The sequence below is a fragment of the Necator americanus genome, chromosome III (genome assembly GCF_031761385.1).
Source record: "Necator americanus strain Aroian chromosome III, whole genome shotgun sequence".
Classification (NCBI taxonomy): domain Eukaryota; kingdom Metazoa; phylum Nematoda; class Chromadorea; order Rhabditida; family Ancylostomatidae; genus Necator; species Necator americanus.
Window position 1 is genome coordinate 3,057,414 of NC_087373.1, and position 25,893 is coordinate 3,083,306.

General features: G+C 39.2%; 6 protein-coding genes across 9 annotated transcripts; 4 read left to right on the top strand and 2 right to left on the bottom strand.

Moving 5' to 3' along the window:
• Positions 1 to 2,284: 2,284 nt before the first annotated feature.
• On the top strand, positions 2,285 to 9,027 carry RB195_008453 (uncharacterized protein; the record flags this gene model as incomplete). Of its 3 annotated transcripts, XM_064194964.1 has the most annotated exons (17): positions 2,285 to 2,641; positions 5,351 to 5,383; positions 5,460 to 5,667; positions 5,807 to 5,924; positions 5,986 to 6,073; positions 6,135 to 6,255; positions 6,442 to 6,540; positions 6,599 to 6,719; positions 7,108 to 7,176; positions 7,235 to 7,352; positions 7,407 to 7,550; positions 7,610 to 7,751; positions 7,857 to 7,959; positions 8,066 to 8,225; positions 8,284 to 8,397; positions 8,788 to 8,862; positions 8,920 to 9,027. In XM_064194964.1, 17 exons carry the CDS (start codon positions 2,285 to 2,287, stop codon positions 9,025 to 9,027), a joined length of 2,178 nt encoding a protein of 725 aa, XP_064046108.1. The 3 variants fall into 3 exon arrangements, with proteins under 3 accessions (XP_064046108.1, XP_064046109.1, XP_064046111.1); XM_064194963.1 differs by lacking the exon at positions 5,351 to 5,383; XM_064194965.1 differs by lacking the exons at positions 2,285 to 2,641; positions 5,351 to 5,383 and having other exon boundaries at positions 5,472 to 5,667.
• RB195_008454 (uncharacterized protein) lies at positions 3,075 to 5,463 on the top strand (the record flags this gene model as incomplete). Its single annotated transcript, XM_064194966.1, has 3 exons — positions 3,075 to 3,189; positions 4,140 to 4,329; positions 5,460 to 5,463. The coding sequence occupies 3 exons, from the start codon at positions 3,075 to 3,077 to the stop codon at positions 5,461 to 5,463; spliced, it is 309 nt and encodes a 102-aa protein (XP_064046110.1).
• A 655-nt stretch (positions 9,028 to 9,682) lies between the features above and the next one.
• RB195_008455 (uncharacterized protein) lies at positions 9,683 to 12,026 on the top strand (the record flags this gene model as incomplete). Its single annotated transcript, XM_064194967.1, has 4 exons — positions 9,683 to 9,756; positions 9,844 to 9,853; positions 9,901 to 10,037; positions 12,020 to 12,026. The coding sequence occupies 4 exons, from the start codon at positions 9,683 to 9,685 to the stop codon at positions 12,024 to 12,026; spliced, it is 228 nt and encodes a 75-aa protein (XP_064046112.1).
• Positions 12,027 to 13,370: 1,344 nt separating this feature from the next.
• Positions 13,371 to 15,278, bottom strand: RB195_008456 (uncharacterized protein; the record flags this gene model as incomplete). The annotated part of the gene is made up of 4 exons (XM_064194968.1): positions 13,371 to 13,444; positions 14,272 to 14,373; positions 15,037 to 15,096; positions 15,260 to 15,278. 4 exons carry the CDS (start codon positions 15,276 to 15,278, stop codon positions 13,371 to 13,373), a joined length of 255 nt encoding a protein of 84 aa, XP_064046113.1.
• Positions 14,259 to 18,866, bottom strand: RB195_008457 (uncharacterized protein; the record flags this gene model as incomplete). Its single annotated transcript, XM_064194969.1, has 4 exons — positions 14,259 to 14,373; positions 15,037 to 15,096; positions 15,260 to 15,375; positions 18,759 to 18,866. 4 exons carry the CDS (start codon positions 18,864 to 18,866, stop codon positions 14,259 to 14,261), a joined length of 399 nt encoding a protein of 132 aa, XP_064046114.1.
• On the top strand, positions 15,802 to 22,755 carry RB195_008458 (uncharacterized protein; the record flags this gene model as incomplete). Of its 2 annotated transcripts, XM_013439909.2 has the most annotated exons (4): positions 15,802 to 15,822; positions 21,431 to 21,525; positions 22,513 to 22,611; positions 22,677 to 22,755. In XM_013439909.2, the coding sequence occupies 4 exons, from the start codon at positions 15,802 to 15,804 to the stop codon at positions 22,753 to 22,755; spliced, it is 294 nt and encodes a 97-aa protein (XP_013295363.1). The 2 variants fall into 2 exon arrangements, with proteins under 2 accessions (XP_013295363.1, XP_064046115.1); XM_064194970.1 differs by lacking the exon at positions 15,802 to 15,822 and having other exon boundaries at positions 21,434 to 21,525.
• Between the last annotated feature and the right edge of the window lie 3,138 nt (positions 22,756 to 25,893).

The window sequence follows — 25,893 nt, forward strand, 5'->3', positions numbered from 1 at the left end:
GTTCACGAACGTGTAACTGGAGTATACAATGACTTGCGGGGGCTAGCCGATGGATCAGGTCAGTGTTTTTATCATTCCAGACAAATCTGGTAGCAATTTATTGACCCCGGAGGGATGAAAGGTTTGGTGAGCACTAGGGCGGATTCGAACCTCCGATCGATCGTGCAGGAAGGACCTCTAATCGCTACACTACACCCCCCCGTTATTATTATTATTTTAATAAATAGACGGAGAAAGTCATGAAGAAGAAAATTCCTAACAATTATTTCAAAAACCACAGTTCGGATACTCATTTACCAACGAAAATAAGTGTATAAGTCCCAAACTGATAAACCTCCTAAGAATAAAAGATAAAGTGTTCTGCGTTGATTCGTCCAAATACAATTAAGGATAGTTTATCGTTTATGAACGTCCGTTTAACTATACAATCACTTGCGGGACCAGCCGATGATCAAGTCAGTATTTTTATCCTCCCGTACAAGACTAGCGCAAATTCGTTGACCATCAAGGTATAAAAAGCATGGTCGGCACTAGGGCGGTTTCGAACCATATACCGTGTATCGTGCATCTGCATCTCTTACCGGCTGCGCTACACCCACTCAAAACACGATAATGAAAGTAATTAAACGTGAATTATGGATACTGTGGTAAGCTTTCTTAAAATTTGAAGTATTGAACACAGTAGATAGAAATGGACTCCGGTTTCCGGAAGATGACATCTAGGATTTTTGGGTCCTGAGATTTTTAGGAATGGACGACATCTGTGATTGCCGTTACCATACAGTAGATGAACATCACTTTTCGTCACGTCAGTAAAACTACATGCTGAATTTATGATCAAGTGCACGGATTCAACATAAGACGACTATTTTCAAGTTCTAGGTTGATTCACCTGACATTTATGTCAGGTAGTTGTGTTGAAGTTTGTGTTTTATGTTGAAGCAAATGGTCTCAGCATAGGTTTCACGCATTAAACGTTGCAGTGAACCCGGAACTCTGAATATTTTGCCCTACATTCGATTTCTTGAATTCCCCCATCAAGGCTAGGGTTTTGTAGCCAATTTATGGATCACATTTATGTGATTTATTATAGTAGACTCATGATTTTGCAGCCGTAGTTGTTATTGTTCCTAATGTCTATTATATATCCTCAGGTTTCTCGTGTAGACGAAAAAGCTTGAAAATCCACATTATTTTCGGATAATTTTGGCTTTTTTGCTAGGAAGAGCCTGAAAATTTAGGCAACAAATGACGTTTAGCAGCCTGAATATTTTGAGGTTTACTGAGAAGCTTCGACTTCTAGTGTTCTGTCTAGGTAAAGAGGCAAGACGGAACATCGTCACTATATATATTCTATGTCATTCTTCCATTTAAAACTTCTAATTTAACATTTCAAATTTAACATTATTTCATTATCCTCATGAATGCTGCTGAACAAGACTTTAAACTGACCAACTATAATTGATTAAAGTGAAAAATACGTGAAAAATACAAGGAGCGGGACTTACCCTCTTAGGTCAAAACCATATGAATCAACGATGCTCATTTCTTGTATTTCTGAGTTTATTGATTTAATTCAGAAATTTTCTAGATTCCTGGGTATCTAAAAGATTCAGTTTTACGAGATAGAATCTGGATTTTTGCTGCAAACTCAGCGTTATTGTATTCCTACACCGAATTCCCCATACATATCCAGAAAAACGGCCTTGTCGCTCTGAGTCCACCTACGAGGCACCTAGTAACGTGCCATGTCTGCAAGCTCACGTACCCGCATTGCGTCTGCGAGTTAGCGGACAATCAGCAAGCTGCTAATGCTGTCTCTCTTGCTCACTGATAGACGTGGCGTGTGCGTTCTGCCTACTCTCGCAAACGTGACACGTTATTGCGTGCTTCGTAGGAAGATTTGGTGCAACGTGGACGTTTCCTTCGTTCTTCTGCATAATAAGAGAGAATTCGGGAGTGATCGCGCTCATATTCGTGAATTAAACCGCTTGACTTATGTATTTGTGTGGAGATTCCAACATCCTCAATTTTGTGGTATCCGGCTTTCAAAAAGCTGCAAGAAACTATTCTCCTGTCAAGATTTAGAAGTTGGTAGTCGTAATTGGTGCTAGTTAAGTATTAATTTCAGGAACTTTTAGCACCTTGTCGACGTGCAAACTCTCTTTTGGCTCATATACAGGGGTACTGAAAATATAGTCGGGTCAAAACGACATGAAGCAAGGTGCAAGCACTCGAAGCAGCGCGGTAGAGCAGAGCGGTTACGATCGTGGTGGAAACCTTGATGGCATCATTCTTCACTGGAGTTCGCGATGGTCCCACTTCGATTCCAATCGCTGTTTCCACCGCACCGCTTCGAGCGCAACTGCTTAAGCAACTGTACCGTTCTTTCTTTGACCGTTTCTCAGTTGACCCGCCGCTTAGTGGAACGCATGATGGAATCCCACATATTGTAGACAAGGAGTGTGCTGCTAATTTAACCCCTCCTCTAGCTCGTATCTTTAACATCTCAATATCATCAGGCGATGTTCCGGAGTTCTGGAAAAGCGCCACTGACACATCCATTTCAAAATCTGATACCAATTTGCTGAACAATTGCTGTCCTATTAGCTTATTACCAACGTCAGTGAAAATGGAGAAAGTAATCAGAAATAAACTATTATCTTGGATAAAAGTTTCATCTGAATCCCACTCAACGACATGGGTTTATTGCAGCGGCTTCGACATCTTTTAACCTAATTGCTAGTGTCTTTGACTGGTCTCTAGCTCTAAACCAAGGTTAAGAGATGGATATAGTATACATTGACCTGTCAAAAGCTTTCGATAAAGTATGTCACTCTAAACTAATTGCTTAACTCCAGTACCTCCTTGAAATACGGGGCCATATTTCAGATTAGATGATTTCTTATCTTAAAATGAGGAGTATGATGGTCAGAGTTGACCACAAACACTCAGACAAATTCCCTTGCACAAGTGGAGTTCCTCAAGGGGGAGCCCTGTCCCTTCTCTTGTTCCTTATCTACATAGTCGTACTACCAAATGTGCTCAGAACTTCTTCGCATGTAAGGGTCCAAATGTATGCTGATGAAATTAAAATTCACGGCATCTACGGTGGTGACAATTACTACGAAGTACTTACTGCACTACAGACATCACCAGCTAGGATGTCTGACTGGGCTTCCAAAAGGGGTCTGCGTATTTACTCTGGTTGTGGATGTAGGTAAAGTGGGTATGGGTGAGTACAGTATGAATGGTCTTTAAACTTGCAAATCTGTAAAAGATTTGGGGATTTTTGTTGACGATAATCTCAACTTCTCAGAACATATAGTAGGGTCAAAACGGCATGAAGCACTTACGCAATTGCGTACGCAGCTTCTCTCGAGGCGTTTCGGTGGAGCGGAGCAGCTAGCAGCGTGGTGAAACCCTTGCTGGCACCATTCATCGCTGCACTTTGCGACGGTCCCACCTCGTTTCTAACTGCTGCCTCCATCGCACCGTTCCGATCGCGTACGGAAATGCATCGTGCTTCATGTCGTGTTGAGCTGACTATACTCTTCCCTTTTTCGGCTATTCCGGATTGCTCACACCACAAATAAAGCTATTCTCGGACGTCTATACAAATCATTCGTCTTACCTCATCTTGAATATGGTTCTCAAATTTGGAGCCCTTTAAGGAAGAAACACAGAGCAAAGCTCGAAAAGGTGCAAGATGCTTTTACCCGTATGTTGTTCAGAAGAATGTCAGCAAATCTAATGGTGACTAGCTACAACGATCGTCTTAGAAGATCAGGTATGATCAGCTTGAAGAACAGACGTACACACTTGATCTTCTGTTTTCGAGTACTCAGAAACGAAACCAATTTAACCCCTAGTAAATATTGGTACTTCAGACCTGCTGGCGAAAAAACCGATGATATCAACTTACATTAGGCAAAAATTCAACAAAGAAACTTTTCGCTTATGCTCAATAACCCATTCTATAGAACTAAATGGTTGGATACAACTCTTACCTCCTGATGTTCTTAAAGCCAGTAGAATATTCAAGATGAGTTTGAAGAAAAAAAATGACGGCGCCGCGGTTGCCAAGGAAAGCAAAATAAGACAAGAATGAGAATTCGACCAGAACCGTGAGCGTCTAGATACTACGCGAGATCAACGCAAAGCAGAAAGACCGCCGGCACGATGGCCAGACTTCTTCAATGGGACCTTAGAAGAAAAGTTGTGTCCTTCGCGTCTCATGCGAAAGAAAAAACCATTGAGTGACTCTGGCACGAGATCCGGACTGATGGAAGGATTACTGGCGCCCGTTCGACCACCTCTACGAACCACGTGAGTACAGGTGATCAAGGTGATCAAATTCGTTACAATGTCGCGACGTCTATTATGGGAATAAATCGCTTGTCAAGCAAATATTTCCAGCGCTAATATGAGAGGAGATTTATTTCAGCTGCGTGATAGATTTATCTGTGAATAAATCCCCATCGAAAAGCACTATTTCCAGTCGAGTAAATAATACTGGATACAGCCAATAATAGAATAAATAATATTTTGTATCTGGTTTTATGTGTTCTACATGCTTAAAACCGTCCAAACTACACTTAAAGCATGTGAAGCACATCAGACTCAGCTTCATCACCTTCCTTCTTTTGTTTTCTGTTCTCTACCTTCTTCTATTTCTCTTCCTCCTTTCTTCTAAGCAACTCGAACGTCAATGATACAGTAAGATCATTTACATGACAACTCTCACACCAGTCACAAGCACATCTTCTCATACCCTGCGTGAGTGAACGATTGTGTTCCGTTGCCCAATTTCGAACGAACGAAAGAAAACCATGCGGCTCTGGAGAATTTGTGCAACAATGCGTCCGTGACTGCAGAATTATGGCGTGATCACACTATGCTGAACTGCTGTCGGCGTACTTAGCAACGTGTTACTAGTGCTTTCTCTTCCTCATGTTGATCCAGTAGCAGAACTGCTTAGATCGTTATTGATCATGGTAGATCACCGTAAGTGTTCTAGCAATCAGTTATTGTTAGCCCTAATCCGCTATGTGTGTTCATTACGCTCTCAATTTTGACTCCCTGCTAATAAACACGGGCGTTAAAGGGCATAGGGGTACTGTAAAGTAGCTGAGCCACCTTCAAATCTAAGATCGAGGTCACCTCTATTCATCATGCTCATTGAGGTTTTCATTTCTTATTAGCTCGACTTCTCTTCTGTCTCGTTTCCCAAATAGTGGCATTTTATCATTTAATTCTTAGAAGGAAGTAACTAGCATACTTCCGGCTAGTTTCCACCGCAGCAGTTCGTTTTCCTTTGTTTCCCATCGCGAATAAGAAAAAGATGTAGATAATACGACTAATCAATATCTATGTCTACGCAGTGCGTTGATACTCTTATTCAACATACTACTTCAACATATTACTTCTCAGACTACTATTAATACTGTTATTTGCAGGTAAGAGCATCAATGCCGGTTCAATTGATGAGAAGTCTGGCAGATCTTCACGCCAAAATCAATTCTGCCGATGCAAATCGTCTTTTTGTTGTGGATTTCTTTGCTGATTGGTGTGGACCATGTCGATTCATTGCTCCTATCTTCGAGAATTTCTCAGCTCGATACACTAACGCAACTTTTGTTAAAGTAAACGTGGATAATTCTCCTGGTCAGTGAACGTTTTGCTACTTTATTTCATTTTTCGGATTGGATTATCCCCCTTAAGTTGTTTTCATTGATATATTTAATTATTTCGTTGCACCAAGTCAGTCTTCTTTTCCTTTCTTTTTCATTCCTCACATCTTTAGATATCAGTCAGTACTATGGTATTCGTGCCATGCCCACTTTTGTCTTGATCAAAGAAGGACAAGAAATGGAACGAATTCAGGGCGCTAACCCTCAGGCGCTGGAAGCAGCTATCAATAAGTTCGTTTATTTCCCTTGATGATATTGTGATCCTTCTTTTTAAACATACACTACATTTCAGATATTACTCCTCAACACCAGCAAATCCGAATGCTGCGAATGATGACGAGAAACGTTCCTTACAACAGTTCATTCCTTATACAGAAAAGGTTTTCTATCTTTTGTTGGTTTTTTTTTCTTGGAGTTGTGGTTGATTTCTTTCTGTTACAGGTTAAATTCTATACTGATGACGTTTATAAAACGTTAGCAATTAGCGTTATTCCCGCCGAAGAACTTCGACGTAAGGCTACCGATGAAAACGGTGTTTTAAGTAGGCTGCAGTTAGCGAAAGGTGATTTTTTCTCCTTGACTTTTATATTTAGCAAACTGCATAAGTATTGAATATGCAGGTAATTTATTTCTGCGGTTCCTTTTTTCGAGTTTCTGTGCTATACAATAAAAATAATGAATAATACAATTCAGTTCCAATGTATCTTTCTCAAATACAAAACATTTCGTTACAAAGTACTTTTTCCAGAACTTCTGAACTGGTTCAAGAACGACTTCTTTTCGTGGTGTGACAGTCCTTTTTGCGAATTTTGTGGGAAACAAACCCCCAAAAATTCTGGATTGAATGGTACGCTTCTGCTAACCCTTTGTTCCGTTTTCTGTCTTTGGAGTTCTTATATTCATAGGTACTCCAACAATTGAAGAACGTGAAAGTGGTGCAGATCGCGTTGAGGTTTACACTTGTGAATGTGGTAAAGATGTTCGATTTCCAAGATATAACGATCCGGCGAAACTGCTTGAGACGAGGTTTGACTTATTCTTATTCTTAATAATTCTATGTGAGGTAAAGCGAAGATTTGAACATCTTTCGAATTTCCAGTCTTCATGTTGTACACTTTTAGAGTTCTTATTTCGTAATTCACCCTAGTATTCGGCGAAAATGCCATCTCACGCCATTTTTGGTTTTCTTGTTATTGAAAGTACTACACGATATAACTTAGCCGTTCACCAGACTGTTTAATGACACTTAAGAATGGTTTTTATACTCTTCCACGAATTTTCCCCCTAATGTGTAGTCGATTAGATTAGCAGTGTTGAACGCCCGCCAACTACCTTTTGCTCATTTCATTACTTCAATTGTTACAAATGCCGTTTTTATCTCCAACTTCTCAGAAGTTTTTTTTTTTTTCTTCAGAAAAGGTCGGTGTGGAGAGTGGGCCAATTGTTTTGCTTTGATGGCTGCTGCGATGGACTTTGACGTACGGTATGTGTATGACTGCTCTTGAATTCTGGGTGTTTTGTTTCTAAGTTCATCTTTGAAGATATATCTATGATGTCTCTGATCATGTATGGGTTGAACTGTGGATCGCTGAATATGACAACTGGGTCCATTGTGATCCATGCGAAAATATTATCGATCGCCCATTGGTTTATGAAAAGGTTTGCTATATACAGGTTTTCTTTTCTTTTTTTGTCTCGGAAGTAGTATTGTAGGGATGGGGTAAGAAATTGAGCTATGTCATAGCATTTGGAACAGACCATGTTTATGATGTGACATGGAGATACACATTAGATCACATGAAGACAGTACGACTGCGCAACAGAGTACGCGAAGGAGTTCTTAGCAACTTTCTAACGGTAACAAATTCTATACTCACTTTCTCCATTAAGTTCCTTCCTAAGTGTTACTATTTTAGAAGCTCAACTCACGAATGGCAGGGAACTCAACTCAGGAAAGAGTAAAGGAATTGCGGAGGCGTCGAGTGCGGGAACTGGTGGAGTTTCTAGTTGTTGGAGAACGTTCAACGGATGGAGACAACTATGGAGGAAGAGTTTCTGGTAACTTGTTTGTTTTTGTTTTGTTTCCTCATAATAGTTTTAAGTCTCATTGTATTCATGTCACCTATATTAAAGAAAATTCTATCGAATATTACCCATTCAAAGGTGATGTTGCATGGCGTGCTGCTCGATCAGAGCTTGGATGTAGTGTAAAAAAGGATACAGTTATAACCCTCAATCAAGAGGAACTATCCAACAAGAAGTTCAGGTAGTTATCCACAAAACTTTCTTTATTCTCATCTCTGCACTAAAAACATTAATTGAAAGAAAGACGAATCATTTAAAGTTTTCCTACGATTAATAGGATCTTACAGTTTGGAATACAACTGCGCCCAAGATACGTATACAAGAGGGACTGAAACGATTAAGGGATGGTCAGCGTATGCGAACTTTTCTGGTCAAATACAACGGAAAATAGAGACAGATTGGAAAATGGCTTACCTCTGCCGTCAAGAAGGAGAAGGTGAAGCGGAAGTGAGTATCCTCTACTTATTGGAGCTCACTGACAAAAGTTTCAGCAAGGATTTTTCAGATATCCTGGTCAATCGATCTTAGCAGTGTCAGGGCGAAGATCTTTCGACTTCAGGTCTTTGGTACTGCAGTTTACGAAAATGGATCTGTTACAGTTACTGTGTGTGTGGGTGAAGTGAGTTGTGCTTTTTACTTCATTATTTTGCTTTTTTTTTACTTCATTTTTTTTCTGAGCACTATCTCTGAGTTAATACTTTCGCTAAGCTAGACTTACACATTTATGAATCATTCACAAAGTGGTTATTTGACAAGTTTATCGGTGGATGAATGCCTCATTTTTGATATTGCTTTTACATGATATCGGTGCCAAAATTCTTACCTTGATTGACCGCGTTTGCTGAAACGTTCGCATTTTCTCTGCTTTACAAAAGTCCACTGCGTACAATCGAACTCCTGTCGCTGCTGATACAGCAAAGAATCTCAGCGCCGATCGTATCTAGTTCCTATCTTTAAAGTTATTTATCTTTATAGTACCTAATTGAAAAACTACTGAATCTATGTCTAGGTGTGCTATCCCATGCCGAAAACCTCGACCGAGTTAACTCTTGATGATGTGCCTTCAGGGGTGCTGAAAATTAGTGTAAGTTACAAATTCAAATTTTGCAATATTCTGTATGTCATAGTTTCTTTTTAATAGGCTCACTTCTCTGGTGGAAAAGGAAACAACGCATTTCAACAAGCGCAACTATTCCGAACTCCCCTGGATAGTCCTGAGGCTCAAATGAAGATAGATATCGAGCTTTGAATAGAGATCACATTCTTTTTAGAAGTCGTTACGGACAGTGTTTGTGGTTTGGTTTTCCCGTTAGCCTCATATTCCCTGCAAGGGTTCTATTTCATCTAGTCAACGATTTTTCAAGGGCGTTTGCGGGTTAAAGAGGTTCTTCTCCCTCTTCCTTAGAATCTTTGAAATTATAAGCAGTAAATTATAAGTATCATGAAATTAGGCGCTTTGAGTTAAGTGAAGTATTTTAAGTGATCTTATTTCTTCCTGGTATATTGAGTTATACCCTAACAAATGTGATCAACTGTGCCACATAGGACTGAATTTGAAGAATTGGTAGTAAACTAGTGGATTTTTCAAGACAGGAAAAGCATAATAATACCTTTTTATAAACGCTTGGAGAATCTGCATTCCAATTTTTGTCTTATATTCGAAGGTGTTTCTATAATGTCTCCTCTAGATTCTTAGTTCCATAATTTGATAATCAAAATTGGGTAAAGTATTTCACTCATTGAGTTCCGCTCATGGACTGTATGTGGGCCAACAAGAGTTTAAAAAACTGATGTTATGAAGAAATAGGAGCATGCCATTGATGCTCGGGTTCTTCAATTTATTGATTGTATGTGTCCTCTCGAGTTGTGTTTCGTGGATTTGACAGTATTTTGAAGAAAAATATATGATGTGCTTTCCTATTTATTGTCGTGAATCACTTCAGAATATTATTGATTGCTCGCCAAAAAAAACTTGTTGGTACTTAATATTTAACTCGGTATTTAGTTATGCTTAGAGATAGTTCTTCAATGGATATGAATCCATCTACTATAAATCATTACTAAGGGCTTCTCAGGTGACTACAGGTATAGCCTGGTCAAGACACCTTGAATCTTTGTGCAGTTGAGTGAGCTTCTGCGGTCGAATCGGCACGAAGGAACTGGCGGTTGCGATCGAGGTGGAGGCACTGTTAACTTGATTGCATCCGACGACTTCACCACACTGCTTCAAGCACAGCCGCCTACTGCATCATGCTTCAGGTTGTTTTGGCTGGACTATCGTTCATTAGAAAAGAACGGCTCTCGTAATTTTTGAGTGCATATGTCTGGAATCCCTTAACCATAAATGTTAAGCATTGTCATAACTGATTTCGAACACCAAAGTCACTTCGCACAGCTTATAAGCATGCAGCAGCCTCGCAAGTTCTAACTACTTTTCTTTGACGACTGTCTAGCATATCATGGAATAAGCTGTAATTTACGACGAACATAATTCCACTCAAATGTATTTGCGTCATGTAAAAATTACCATTTTCTTGGTTTAAGTGTTTGTGGAGTGGAGGAAGTGTGGAGGAAGTTTAAGGTTTTTGCGCTAATTAACAATAATAAATTCATGTAATACATGGTACAATGCTACTTTATACTGCAGACTGTGTGCCCCTATAGAAGCGGAACCATTTTACAGTCTGCACTGACCAAATGAAAGATGAGCGTGGCGTGGAGTGTGATGTTGAAAAACGATCGATTGTTTATTTGCATTCATTGGAGTGCCCTTTGAGAATTCTCGGGAGGATGACGCCAATTCAATGGCGTAGAAAACTATGGACTCTCACGGAGGAGATTTTGTTCTTCAAAAACCAAGTCCTTTATTTGCTTTCATTTAAAAATTCTTTAAGCGGCACTTTCAACCATTCACTACTGTTATCGACGTCAAATAAATCCCTTTAGGCAGTTCTTTGAAGGCACCTCACGAATCTGAGGTGGTACGGATTTCAGGTGAGTATTCTTATACGGGATAGTAGATTAGAGGGGGGTGATTCCGTCCATTTCTTCCTAATTGCCATAAAAAACGGTCCGGAAGATGCGGCGCGTGTACAAGGCTGGCGCGCCGCAAACGAACTCGTTGTAGAAAATAGCGCGTCTGAACGCCCGAAGCCGTATCTTCCGGGCCGTTTTTTACGGCAAGGAAGAAATGATCTACGATCATGTACACGAATACTCCACCCGAAATCCGTACCACCTCAGATTCGTGAGGTGATGTCTTCAAATACGGAAGAAATGCACAATATTTCTCAGATACATGTGAGTGTCTGATTTTTTCATACCTGAGGGGTTTCGTTCCGTGATGCCAGATGGAATAGGACTATCTGGTCTGAGATTTCAAAAAAAAATCCAGGTTCATTTCACCAGTTCTAAACACCTTTTCAGTCTTCTTACCATACAGCTAGAGTTGACGGGAAGGGGGATGTAATTCTAGCTACACACTGTACTTCTTCTTCTACTTATCCTTGGCTAGTCTCTGTCTCATCATGAACCAATTGTAAACTCCACAAAAAATTGTTTGTTGTTTTTAACCCGTAGACTGTGACGCAGCGGGTATGCGATAGTCTCTTCCAGAAACTTACATGGCCAGCCGATCAATAAACGCTTAGAAAGACGTTATCTTCACAAGAAGTTTTGCATACATGAACGATTAATGAGCCTTATAGAATTTTTTTACACAAATGAAGACAACGCTCAAGAAGTACCGTCGTCGTGCATATGGGCTTAGCGCCTCTAAAAGACTAAGCTGTTGTTCGGCAAATAGATAGGTCCCTGAAGGAGAGAACGATGTGCCCTTAGAACTGATTTAGCCCCAGCACACATAAAATTACGAACAACAATTCCTAATCGTTTCCTAACGCACACACACACACACACACATTGGTGTAATTGTTGCATTGAAAAGGAGCGGCGATTTGCACTTTAACAGTGCCATTCTTTTCCCACGATACGTCATGAGTTTTTCTATATTATTTCAGCTAACTAGATTATCGCCTATAGTAATTGATATTTGACTAGTTATTTTGCAAATCCAATGATGATCGGTTCCACAGGAGCTGGTTTTTCGATCGCCGGTTTAATAATATCGATCGTCACTCTAATATGTCATCAATTTTCCTCATAATTCATGGTAATTGTTGCAAAAACTTCCGTAAGATAGCATTCCTTCATATCTACAAGTACAGATATTGTCGTTTCAGGGGTTGAACGAAAAGGAGGGGAACAAATTGATCGTCACTGCAAGCCCAACATGAATCATACACGGAACAGGCCAACCCTTTGCGCATTGAGATCGCTTATAAACCAATTGAATTCAACAAAGGTTTCATAGTAATGACAATAACGATATGTAACAACGATGATTATGTAGTCAAAGACTAGTTGATAAAAAAATAACATTTATCAAAAAAAATATGCTGGAAAAACCTCCCGAAATTCATATCTCGAACGTCTGGACGATTGAAACGCAGTTACAGCCGCTTATACGTATGCTAGTCGGACGTGCACGTTCAACTGGGGCAAGACAGGGGGCGCATGTGTTATGAAGAGAAGAGGGCGAGTTATTGCGGTTGCCTCGCATTAATCCGTATAAAACTAGGAAAGCAAAACAAATGAAACATTTTCTTTGTTTTTATTCGTTCTATTTCCACTATTTTTTTCTTCTATATTAATATTTAATTCACTCTGTTATTATTATTTTTCTCCTGGATTAGCCTCCCTTTTCTACCAGCGAACCTCAAGGGATGCTAATCTAAAGTGGATCATCAAGGTAGAGGCGAAACGATCCACAATTTTAATTTTAGCATCTATCCTTTCTTTTATTAAAGTCTTAGGTGTCGGAGGAACTATGCAGGAAGTGTGGATATTGATTGCAATGTTGACACCTTATTAATGAGGTGACTGTGTTCCAATGTTTTAAACCACTGAAATTATCCATTTCAACCAAATTATAGGCACCAGCACTTGTGTTTGCCCGGACATCCGCAGCAACTTGCGCTGTTTTACGTCTTGACACGCTTTTTTCTCTCTCTACCTTTATTTTGCTTTTCCTCGATTGAACACGCATAATGCGAAAAACATAAGTGCATTTCGGTACCTATGCATATGTTGGAATGCTGGTTATCCGCCAACGATTCAGAGGAGTAAAAAGACGAATAAAAATGCAAGAAACATTTCGTTTGGACACATCACATTCTTGCAGTACAATTAAATTTATCTACCATAATATAATTATTTGTGTCTCTTCGAGACTGCTTCGCATATAGCTACATACACAACACATAGGAAAATATTGCATCTATTACTATTACTGAATAACTATGTCTGAACAGTTCAAATGGAGCTCTGTAGAATGTTTTCTACCTCTAATCGTATATTTGTTTGTTTACTTATTTAAAGCACTCAGGATACGGAAGCTATAAATAAAACGCCTTTAAAAAACTAGGACTATAATATGATTCCCGTTTATCATTATCGAGATAGTTTGTTGTGAAGAAAACACAACTCCAAACACACAAAAAAGAATAGGAGACTTGGAAACTTTCCTGTAAACTAGAGAAGGCTTTTAACCGGACAAATTGCAGTTGTTTCGAACTCAAGTTCAAGTTCTAAAGGAAGGGAAATCGCTGAAAAACAAGTATAATAGAGGTTTCATCAAGTCCGTGACTCGCCGCAAACAAAGAAAATCATACATAAAATGGAATCATCATCAACAATAGAGATAAAAATTCAACTGGTCGCTTTTCTCGAGTGTTCAACACTTGCACACTCACACATGTGAACATGTTCGCATACATTATAGGCTCTTTAACACATGAATATGTGTCATAATGGTAGCCTTTGTTTAAAACGTAATGAGGCAGCATTGGAACAATGGGCGCTTCTGCGTTCACCTACAAAAAGGAGATCCTATTTGCGACACATGTTAAAGGCATCACTCCACGAATCTGAGGTGGTACGGATTTCAGGTGGAGTATTCTTATACGGGATAGTAGATTATGGAGAGGTGGGTGATTCCGTCCATTTCTCTCTAATTGCTGTGAAAAACTGCCCGGAAGATACGGCTTCAGACGTTCTGGCGCACTATTTTCTACAAGGAATTCGACTGGAGCGCGCCAGCCTTGTGCTGCGTCGCGTCTACCGACGTCTGCCGTTTTTTTACGGCAATTAAGAAGAAATTGACGAAATCACCCTCCTCTCCATAATCTGCTATCCCTTATAAAAAAATACTCCACCTGAAATCTGCACCACCTCAGATTCATAGGGTGATGCCTTTAAATTACGAATTCGGAAGATCTTTACAATAAAGGCAGTATTATGGAAGGTGGAGCTGTTGCCAAAACCTGGCAGCGGTATGGATACCAAGAACTTCGACGAGCACTGTAGAAAATGAGAAATGAAATGAATATGAAAGTGAAATCAAAAAAAAATAAAAAATAATTAGTGAGTGTACGCCGATGTCCAGCATCTCCATTCGCCAAATCTTCTGTAGATGTATCCGTTGCAGGATCCACATCTGACACCATATATTGGCAATACGTTGATTTCCCCGTTCCTTAACAGTCGTCGTAGAGCGCAGCCGCTTACGCAATAATTACACTATGAGTCAGTTCTTTTTCACCCGACTGTATGTACAGTACTGGTCATCCTATTCCAATTGAGGCTCCTGTGTAAGCAACTGCCAAAAAAGGTCATCATCACGTACCAGACAACCGTCTCCCTTTTTTCTGTTTTAACTGCGGTGCAACGCATACGCCCTCTCGAGCTTATGACGAATGATTCCACGTGGCGTTAAATGATAAATTTCAACGATGGAAGTACAAACGGATTTAGGTGACCACCACTGTGAATAGTGCAGTCGAAAAGTCTGATTTATAGTGCAATCTCACGCACGCGTTTACGCACAGCGCGGCACGATTTCCAATCGCTCGCATATGACAGTAAGCGTATCGTACAGGAAGTAAAATTCTTGGCTTCCTTCCCAAGGACGGAGTTTAATAAAGGTCCCACTGCGAAAACGTGCAACTCGAGTGAATTTTCCGCAACAAGGATATTTTAGGAAAAGAAAAAAAGAAACAAGGGAAAGACGCTTCCTCTACAGCTGCCCGACAATAAACGAGGACAGATTACGGATTTTCGGTGCCGGTTTATCATGCGGTGCAGCGCAGTCAATGGCTAGATTCTAACGAGAAGAAGGAAGTAAGCGGTATGATCTCACCGCGCATATACTGTAGTTTCGTCGGTCTTGTTCGGAGACGAGATACACCGACGTCGATTTCTTAAAAGGAGGACTGTTTTTGCAGTTTTTGAGCGGAACATATGCTGTAGTTTCCACTCTAACGCTTGTCCGCGTCTGTGAAGCGGTAGAAAGTGTCAAAGAAAGGGTAGAAAAATAAACACTACAATAACCATGGGGAGAAAAACAATCATCCTGAAAACACCTGATCTCCTGGTTTGCATTTGACTTCACATTTTTGCAGCCTCCAGCAATGATGGCAACATTCCAGATTCGCTCGGAAATAGAACGTAGCACGGAGAGCACAAGTTTTTGACTCGTCTACAACACAAAGAAATGAAAACCTTTAGGTTAAAAGAGCCATGGTTAAAAGAACGAAGTACGAAACAACAAAAAAAGGATTGTTCTGATTGCAAACATAGTGTGGATTTTTTTCTTACGACACATAACACATCAATGAAAAGCGGAGAAGCGAGGCATAGAAACATTTTGTCAACACAACTTTGGGTCGAATCTCGGAGGAGAACTGAGATTTCACCCACCCACGATCAATAACTAACGAGTATAGGAGTAGAGAAATAGAACAACTTCTACTGACAACAATCGAAGTTTACGAAGAGTGGGGGGTGAAGCGACAACATCGAATCGATTTCGAAATCCTAAATACGGTTAGTAGCCATAGCACATCATCCACGTTTCCAGTGCGGTTGTGTTCAACAAACGTATTTCAGCTCCGACTGCATCGGAATGCCCGTCACTATCGAAAAGGTTCGTTTTACATTTTTAAAATCTTTTCTATACAAACTTCTCCATTTACTTTATTTCTTCCTAAGTCAACATCTTTAGCCTTTTTTCCCCTAATTTCCACTATAACTGAGGAAATCAATTAGCAAATTTCGTTTTTTTCCCCTTTATAAACAAATTGAAAAATAGGAGAGAGAAAGAGTAAAGCTGCACCGGCTTCTCTTCCGCCACCTCTGCAAACAATCTGAAGCACGATCGTACTATTTGCTAACATAAAGGATACTTTGCTCACTGAAAGGTGAAACGATGCAAGAATGAAAACACATAATAAAGGTCTCGAGTAGAAAATAACTGGAATAGGTGTGACATAGTGGAAATAAGGTAATTGTAATTCAAGGAAATGGAATTTTCTAGTGCTCATATTTGGTGCTTATTTTTGAGACGATTAGTTGATTAGGGGTTCGTAGAACTCAGAGGGAATGAAATTCAAAGGAATGCAATGCGTTAGGATTTTTCAAGGGGTTCTTCGCGCTTTTTCATAATTGAGCTTGCTGACATTGCATAATTCCCCAACTTATCTCTCCGCAAAGCTTCCCGTCCCAATCATTATCAGCACTTATTTTTTGAAAACTTGCAAGTGGATGGAAAAATGTTGATGGTGGAGTGATCATTGGTTGCGTAAGGTTTGAAATGCGATCTCCAATCGACAATACGCAACCGCACGCTTCTCACCGTCTGCAAGTGCACTAATTGTCATAAGCATTAGGATTGAGAGTAAGTAAGCAATTATCTGGAATTTCATAAGGGAAGGAACAAGAAAAAAGGAAACGTTATACACGCAATAACGAACAACAATAACGAACACGCAATAACGAACAATAATAACAATTACAATATATATATATATATATTCATTGAACATTGAATTTCGTAGCTATAGCCGCCGAAATCTATGTTCGATCAGGCGACCGCAACGAGTTCGCAACTAGTTCGCCTTATTTTTCACGTCTATGACCCAAAATTTTGGAATCGACTGCATGATGTGCGAAAAGGCATAGGAAAGTTGTTTGTGAATGCACCACTCAAATCATAGGTTTAATTTGGGATGAGAGGAGATTTCTGCCCACAAGCTCTAATTAACACAAGTCCCAAAAGAATTTCGCTGCTGATAAACGCGTCATTAATGTGGGGTCACAAGAAATGCTAACATGTTAAATGAAATCAGTACTTTTTATCGTAAACTATTTGTTTAACCAGTTAATTTTATCGTAAACTTGTTATCATACGACTAAGGTCTATTAACTTCTATTTTGTAAAGTAAAGTAGTGCATGGATGCACTTTATTCCAACAATTTAAATAAAATTAATGAAATAACGTGACTTCCCTAGCAGATGCGCTTCAAAATGTAATTGATACTTATTTTCCATACTTCTCTCTCACAACTCGCTTGTACTGAAGATTTTCTTGCACTCCAACGTAAAGTTCCACTGAAGTTTTCGTTTTTGTTTTCCGTTGGGGACATCATAGCTCGTTATCATCTCGAACTTTTCTTATGCAAATTTCGAATAGTTCAGTCTGCATCACAACCACCTCTAACTAGAGCGAGAATATGTTTCTCAAGTGAATCTCATTGAAATGCACTTCTAAACTATCTTTGTATTTTTACAACATATTTGTATTTCAAATAGCTATTCAACAGTAGTTCCCTTCGTTGGAAATGTCGTTTGGCCTCAGTCTTCGTTTCAAATCCGTTAAGCCCATGAAGTCACAAAAACTAAGTGAATAACCAGCGATTGAAGAGCGTACGAGTATTTCTATGACATTTCTGCAAACTCCTAGATCCTGGGTTACTTATATACAGAAAAATGCGATGATATCCCCTTTATGTTGACCTTATTACAACATTTCAAGTGTTATATCTCCATCTATGGTCACACAACTACAGTATGACACCGTTGGCTCCCCGAAGGGCTGTTTTGCTGTAGGATTATTGTGAACTCTAAAGAGTATAGTGTATACTACGGTACAACCAACTCATTCTATCCAGAAGGCAGATTTCTTGGATTCACGGGGAAATCGTCCAGATATTCCTCAACGTTGGACTTTCTGTGTAAGCAAAAGGCTCCAGCACCCCCACCATCACCACGGAACCCTTACGGCGTGACGCGGCTGTGTGACGCGGCCGTGCCAGCGTGACGCGGCTGTGCGACTCGGCTGTGGGGGCGGAGCGAACCGCGCCGCCATGGCCATTCCACATGTCCTCCATTATGCCACACGTTCTCCTTGTTATTGTACTTTGTGGATTCTTTCTTTGTTTGGATTTGACTTCGTATTTCCCTATAACCTTCTGTCATTCCCCTTTTATGGGTTTCATAGTGGCCAACGACTCCTGCTGGCTCGGGTCGTCTATGTGGGACAACTCAGCAGTCCTGAAATGATGCTTTTGTGACATTTGTAGGCATACTGAGGGAAGAAATGCTCAGGATTGGCGTTGATCAATCCCTCTGGGATCCGCCAATGCCCTCGATGTCAATGAGAATCGTAGAGGATTACGAGCGTGCATGCGATGATCATGCAGTGACTTACGGGAGCAACGGATAAAGTTGGCGTCCTGATCTTCGCACAGGGATTTGGTAGCACTCCACCTACCCCGAAGGATAAAGAGGTTGACTCATTCGAGACCATTTCGAGTCATCCTGCATACGCTGTGGAACCTTATCATTGCGTTACATCCACCGCTTAATATGTGCCCGCAAGAACGCAAACACATTAACCAACCAACCAAATAGCAATAAAAAAGGCCACCGAATCTTAGAACAAAATGCAAAAACTTCAGACAACAACAACAAAGTTATGTAGCTAACCCCCGACCCTAGAGATATTTGTGCATAAAAACACCCGAGTCTCAGCACTTGATATATCCATGCCTTAATCTATAAGGTCAAGAAAGATTACCTACATCTTTGTACGTCTTGTTACTTCCAAGTTCAAATTCCAGAACTAATTCTTCACGGAAATCGGAGATCTTTCTAGGCTCTTTTTGAATATGTATGGTCATTTCCTTCATTGGACTCTCCGCGCTTTATAGATTTTTTTGAGGAGACCGTATACGTGTTGCTGCTGATTGATTTGCTCCTGGGATCGTCGGATCGAGTTCCTCCCACAAACTTCTTTTAAGCATTCCCAGGCCGATAGTTCCCATTTTGGACAGGTGCGGCCGAGCTGCGTGAAGGTTGTTTCCAAATCACACATCGGCTAAATCTGTTCACTTGATTTGAACGTATTTATTATTCCCTTCTCTTCGTTTCCATTCTTTGCTGCTGTTTTGATGAAAAAGTGAAGTGACGTGAGGTGAAGAATGCTTAATTAACTATCGAATCAGATTTCTAAACATACCTGCTTTTGCGCAGAGGTGTTTGTACTCTTCCGTGATCTTGGAAAAGTATAGATGATCTAGTTTACATATCTATGGAAAAGGGTTCTTTATATTCGATCGAATACAATCTGTCAGTTACTGCATTCCACTGACAGACACTTTTCATTTTGCAAAATTCCATTGTTTGTTTAATTTTGTGCGTGTGCCGAAAAGCTAGTCTTCTTTTTTATATGACTCACAGTTTGCTAGTGTTTAATATCTATGCGTAGCATCTATTCATAGACAGCATTAGGCTAGAATTGAATTCAGTTGCTAAAGCAAAGAGGATTCACTTGTTAAAGTTCTCTTGATATGTTCTACTACTTTAATTTTTCTGGTATTGAAGTATTGGAACATTTCAATGATTTTTTCAAAGGAAATAAGTCCATGTTTTGTGATAGAAATCTTCACACCTCGAGCGGTATGGTGTAATACAGGTACATTAGCGTCTCATATGCAAGAGAACCATACCAATACCGCAGACTGTGCTGTTCTTGGACTTCTCAAAATTATTTCAGCAGAGAGTCCATTTAACTTCTGTACTCTTAGTAGCATATCAATGATCCAACATATGCAGACAAGGTGTACACAGACCGGGCCGCGGATATGGTAATTACCAGGTTCTTGCTTGGTCAGCCAAAATTCGCTTGCTGGTCGTCCTTGACATGACTCAAAGCTACGGTGGCGAATTCTGCCCTAAATATCAGTTCTTATGGACGTTCTATTGTGTCATGAAATCGTTCATGTAACTGATTTCGTGACATTCTTCTGTTACATGAACGAAGTGGCCTATCGTTTTGCTTACTTTACTATCGTATCGTATCCTATTTTCTTCGTAACTTACCGCAATCTGCGAGTTCAAACTCGAGTGAGCCACAAAAAAAGTTTTTTTTCGAGAAGTTTCCCTGATAGAATATACTGGGCCGCTTTTACTTCTGTGCGCCTCGATGCGCCTTACTTCATACGAAAGATTTTGTCATTAGAATTAATTGCTCTCATCCTCTTTACTTCGATATTGCATGTTTTAATATCTTGGTAGCGGCTTAAAAGAACTTACTCCTCTTAATTATCACTTAATGTTACTAAATTGGGCACTCGTGAATTACTCATGAATTGCTTACGTTTATAAACTGACTGGATAATTTTGAACAGGTATCTATAGAAACTTCGATTTTTTTTTTTTGAAATAATTACCATGCTTAATCCATGTTGTGATTCCAAAAGTCTTGCTTTTTTGCTAGATTTTGACCAGAGATATGATTGAATCATAAGGTATGTGCACCATTCCACAGTTACAACTGATAGGAATTGATTGTAACTTTTTTAGTTCTGGTTTACTTGGGTTTTCAGAGGTGTTTGCCACGAATGTTACATTCATTTCGATAGATAGGATCTTTTCGTGAATTTGGAGTCGTCTTATAGGATGGAACGTATTGTACGTTACTGTCTAGACAAATAGACGTCTTTTTAGAACTTAATATAAGAAGTTCGATAGTGTCGTTAATCTGTTTGTCTTCATATGCCTCGTTTCCTTTGTGTAATCTTCCTGAAGGTGGAAAATCTGTTCTCAAGTCCGTGGAAGGTAGTCTTCAAACGGACGCACAATCAACGTCCTAGCCACCGTTTATGCGTTATCCCCAATTTTAGCAAAGGCGTAACGGACTTTCAGGCGCTCTGTGCAAAATCTCTGCCACGAAGATTTCCAATTGATAACGAACTTAAAAATCAATTATACGGGATGTGGAGATTTTTGGAGAAAGTATGTGTCAGTAGGAATAGAATAAGAATACTATAGAGATGAAATGAAGCTCCTCTTAGGATTTCAGTTAAAAAAAATTAGCATCCTCTTTAGAATGTAGCGCAAAAGGTTAAATTGAAAGACAGCTTCCAGTTCAACCTGTTCAGCTTTTGTGAGTTATTTCACTCGTGAGTGATTGACGTGACAGTGGCTTCAATTTGTGATCCGTAAAAAAAATTCTGGTTCAACTTCAGTATAGGCTGAGAACTCTCCTTACGGTAATGGTATTCGTATGCTTATCTATATAGTTACTAAACGTTTTCTGGATATATAACATTTGCTTTCTACAGCAGTTGTGCACCAATTTTCTACTAGTTCCTGTACCTGTGATTTCTTGTCAAAATATGTTCTTTTTAGTGACGTTACCGTGCATTGCTTTTTTCAGCTTCACTCCGTATGAAATCTTGGTTTTCTTTAGAAAATGGTTGATCGCAAAGCTGTGATTAAGAATGCCGACATGACGGAAGACATGCAACAGGATGCTATCGATTGTGCAACACAGGCTCTCGAAAAGTTAGTGTTTTGAGTCATTTGTAGGTGCTAACTTTTGGGGGAATTCGATGTTAATTGCTAGTTTGTATAACTAAAACAACTATAAATGTAACTTTTCTTTTTTGAAAACAACCCTGTCGTCCCATTCCGATACTTGCGAATGGTCCTTAAATTTCTACAGTAACTGCGTGTTTGAATCACTACTGTTCTTCGTTAATAATATGCATGTATTTGATCGGAACGTCGTAGCGATATTTTTTTCCATATGACATTTCTAGTAGTCGAAGGCAAAACTGGTGTAACGATAAAGCGAACCAGTTCAGCTACTGTTTTATACGTTTTCATTTTATCTAAGTGGCTGGATGTGTAATCTTGCTTTTGAAGAGACGTCGTTGCCTTTAGCGGTTCATCAATCCTCTGAAAAACTATAATCATGCAACTTAGCTTTGAATAGTCCTGATTAAGTGATATATGTGTGAATGGGAGCGCTTTGTCGTCATATATCTGCGTTGTAACAAGGAGTGGACAACGATCCCGATAGCATTTCATTCAGCAGTGTGTGAGAAGACGGGATTCCGTATTAATATTACAACGGTAGGTGTGCAAGCGCTTAGTGTATGAAATTTCCGTAAGTCCACTCTTGAAATCCTCATAATTTCATTAGGTTAAAAATATAAAAACTGGTGCTGCTAAAAAGCTCTAGATGAAGTTGCGGTGTTCTTTCATGAGTAACTTATTCGCTTGCTTGAAACTTCTGCTGTTTCCAAAGCTCTTTTGCGGCTCTTTCGCTTTTGTGAACTCTTCTCGGCTCTTTCGCTTTTACACAGTTTACTGCAATATTGGTTAACTGTGATTGTCATGAGTTATCAAATATCATATTACAACAGTGAACATCTAAGTGAACGTACGTCTTAGGTGTGCGCACATTTTGTTAGCCGGAATGTTGATAATACGCAGAAGATTTTCAGTTCATTATGCTCGTCAGCTACATTGGAATCGTCTTTCCAGGTACAACATCGAGAAGGATATCGCTGCATACATTAAGAAAGAATTTGACAAGAAATACAATCCTACTTGGCATTGCATTGTTGGGAGGAACTTCGGATCGTGAGTTTGTTATACTAATTACTTTGTGACGGAGAAATATTTACTTTAAAAATATGACTTTTCAGGTATGTGACTCACGAAACGAAGCATTTCATCTATTTTTATTTGGGTCAAGTGGCCATTCTTTTGTTCAAATCCGGATAATACATTTGAAGATGTTCTTTATTGAAGTCGCCTGTGTGAATAATTATTATGCGTTGTAATAATGATTGTGTGTTTTTGATTTTGTGCTTTGCTGATAAAGTGAAGGTACAAACCATTAGAAAGCTTTTGTTTCTTCATGTTCTTTCTCGCCATTTATGAGGGATTGGAAAAGCTTCCACAGTCGCATGAAAAACTGGCAGGTCGACAGTGTGCACTTTTCACACATTCGCAGAAAACGGTAATTACGCTGTCATATTGACGGAGACAAACGGAAAGGATGGACATGTGGGGAGAACATTTTTTCGTCGGTGATTCCTCGTTAACACTAGTAAATATTGAGTTCTATAGGTACTTCGAAATCTATAGTAAATAAGCGAATGTAACGATTGAACAGTAACGTGATGGAGCTGTGGAATTCTACTTGCTTTAATCATTCCGAATCATTCATTGAATATGTTTTTCTGGAATGCGGATGTTTTATAGTGATGAAACTGACGTCCAGTCATTGTGGGCTAGAATTGCGTCAATTTGCGCGTGCTAGTTCCAGTCTCAAACAAAAGATCCTAGTGCGCTGGACCCTTTCCGAGGGCTACTCTTGCAGTTCTCTCCTAGTTGTCTATTCTTTTTTCTTACATTAAATAGTTTATGAGTAGGGTTCCATAGTTCTAGTAAATTCCATCTTCATTGGCTTTGTTGTTTGTTTTGCTCCTACAGCGTCCTCTAAGATCCTAGTTCGAGCGGGTTGGATTTCTCTTCCATTTTTTGTGTAGCTGTGCACAATTAGTATCGTTTATAGTCGTAATACTTGGGAAAACCTCTTTTTTCACTAAATAGTTTCTTTATACGTCAAGGCATCTTCTTTAAGGGTACAGTTGGAATTGGATTTCTACCCTTTCTTTCGTGTAATTGCGAACAGTTAGCGTTCTTCTAAGACGGATCTCGGGATTTCACTACGTTTACGTTAATGCATAGAAAGAACCCCAATCATTCACAGTTCCCACGAAGAAATGGAGGAGGAATTCAATCCCTACAAACTACGACCTTAGAGGCGTTGTACGAGCGAAAGAAACAGCAAAACTAGTGGAGAAAGATTTTGCTAGGAAGAGGTATTCGTATTCATGGACTATAATATAATTATAAATTATTATTAAATATTATCTATTAAGAACAAATAAATAAATAACAATAATACATAACAATAATACACATAAATAACAAAAAATAAACATATAAATAACAAAAAACCAAAGAAACAATATAATAGAAGTAATTCAGACATTGTTTATTTAATTATTAATCTTATTATTTTAACTACTTAATTATTATCCATGGATTAAGCAATTATTGTGAAAAAAGGAATGAAAAACAGGGAGAAAAGAGCATCAGACAACTCGCGTCGCGTCCGTGTAGAGTGTACAGTTCATCGTGCACGCAATACCGATACAAAAAATTTTACGCCAACTGTATCTAGAAACTGTGTCAACATGATCATGAACATGTTTTCCATGCATTTTTTGGTGTGGAGCTTACAGCTTCAAGGAAAAAGAGATAGGTTTTTCTTGGAATTATCATTTATTCATTTGATTGTTCATTTCATTTCATTTTTCATTTATTTAGAATTCCAACCGTTTACAACCTCTAGAGTGTAGTTTATCTTAGTCAGCGGCGCTGGACAGTATGCACTATAAAGTAGTTAAATAATAAATAAACTGCTAGAATTCAAGATAGCACCTTCTTAAGATTAGCCTCTTCTTTGTTTTTATAATATGTTTTACAAGACAGTAGAAGTTCTATAGTGATGCCTTCGAAGAAAACAAAGAAGGAATAGACACGCAAAGATGTTATGTGATATTATTATGATTGTCAGCAGAAAGTGAAGAACTCGTATAAAATCCTTGAACTCAAGTACATCACGTATATAATACCGAAAAAAGTGCAAGCAAAAATCAATTTACAAGCTTTGTGCACAGGATGCGGACGTTCTCCAATAGATATTACAAATTCGTGCAAAGAAATCGGCTTAGGGATGAAATGGGGATAGCGCAGTTAGTGAATGGATTAGATTGTAATGGATCTATCACTCTATGACCTCCAACTGAGCAAAAAAATAAATCAATGACACCGAACTAGTGGCTAATCAAAGCGTTGCACCTCTGTGACACCCTGGTCATTCCCTAACACCATATCCAGCTATTCCCTTCAGTACAAATTTATGAGATCTACAATATCAATCCTTAAAGGGAATTATAACGTTCTTTCGGGTCTTCGGATATGTTATAGGAAACTGATATCTCTTCGAAACGCTTCTTTCCTTTGTTTCTGTTGATAACATTTTATCCGTTTGGACTTATCATAATTCTCTTACATTCCAGCAATGTATGTATGGTGTTCGAAGAAGTCTACCAATTTGTACTTGAAGAATTCGGTATTAATTTATTTACTGTGGAATAGTTGGACTTCTGAAGAGTTTTGGTCCGCATGCATAGCCAAACTTTCGATTTCTATCCTTATTTTATTTTCTTATTTTTACCCGTGGTCCAGTTAGCGCTTGAACATGCTCACAGATGTATTTCGATGGCCAAGGGAACAAAAACTTTGGCATTGGTTACGGTATTTGAAAATAGTAGGAAGAGAGATATTCGGATCAAAACGACATGAAGCTCGGTGTAATTACATGTATCAAGGTGGGAACAATGCAAACTGCAACATGAGTGGTGGTTCAAAGGGTCTCTCTTGACCCTAACCGCCGCGCTTCGAGCGCAGCAGATTACGCAACTACACCGAGCTTCATGTCGTTTTGACTCTTTTGACTCCCAGGTAACTCCAATTTCAGCTTCCCCATCTCAACCATCTTTCAGTGAAGAAAAGGATCTTCTCTATATGTTCTCCTTTTTCTACTATTACAATCGCAGAAAATGCTAGTTTGTACATTTCATCCAGGATAGTTAGGTCATACAAGTCACGCACAGTATCTACATGTACCTATGCATGAAAAATTTCCAAAGGACTATAGAAGCTTTCAGCTTGGAAATCAACAAAAACTGATTTTGTTTCGAAACCATTCGCCTTTAACCACCTTAACAACTAAGACAAAATGTAATAACAGGGATGAAATGCGTTGAAATTCCCAATTTCTTC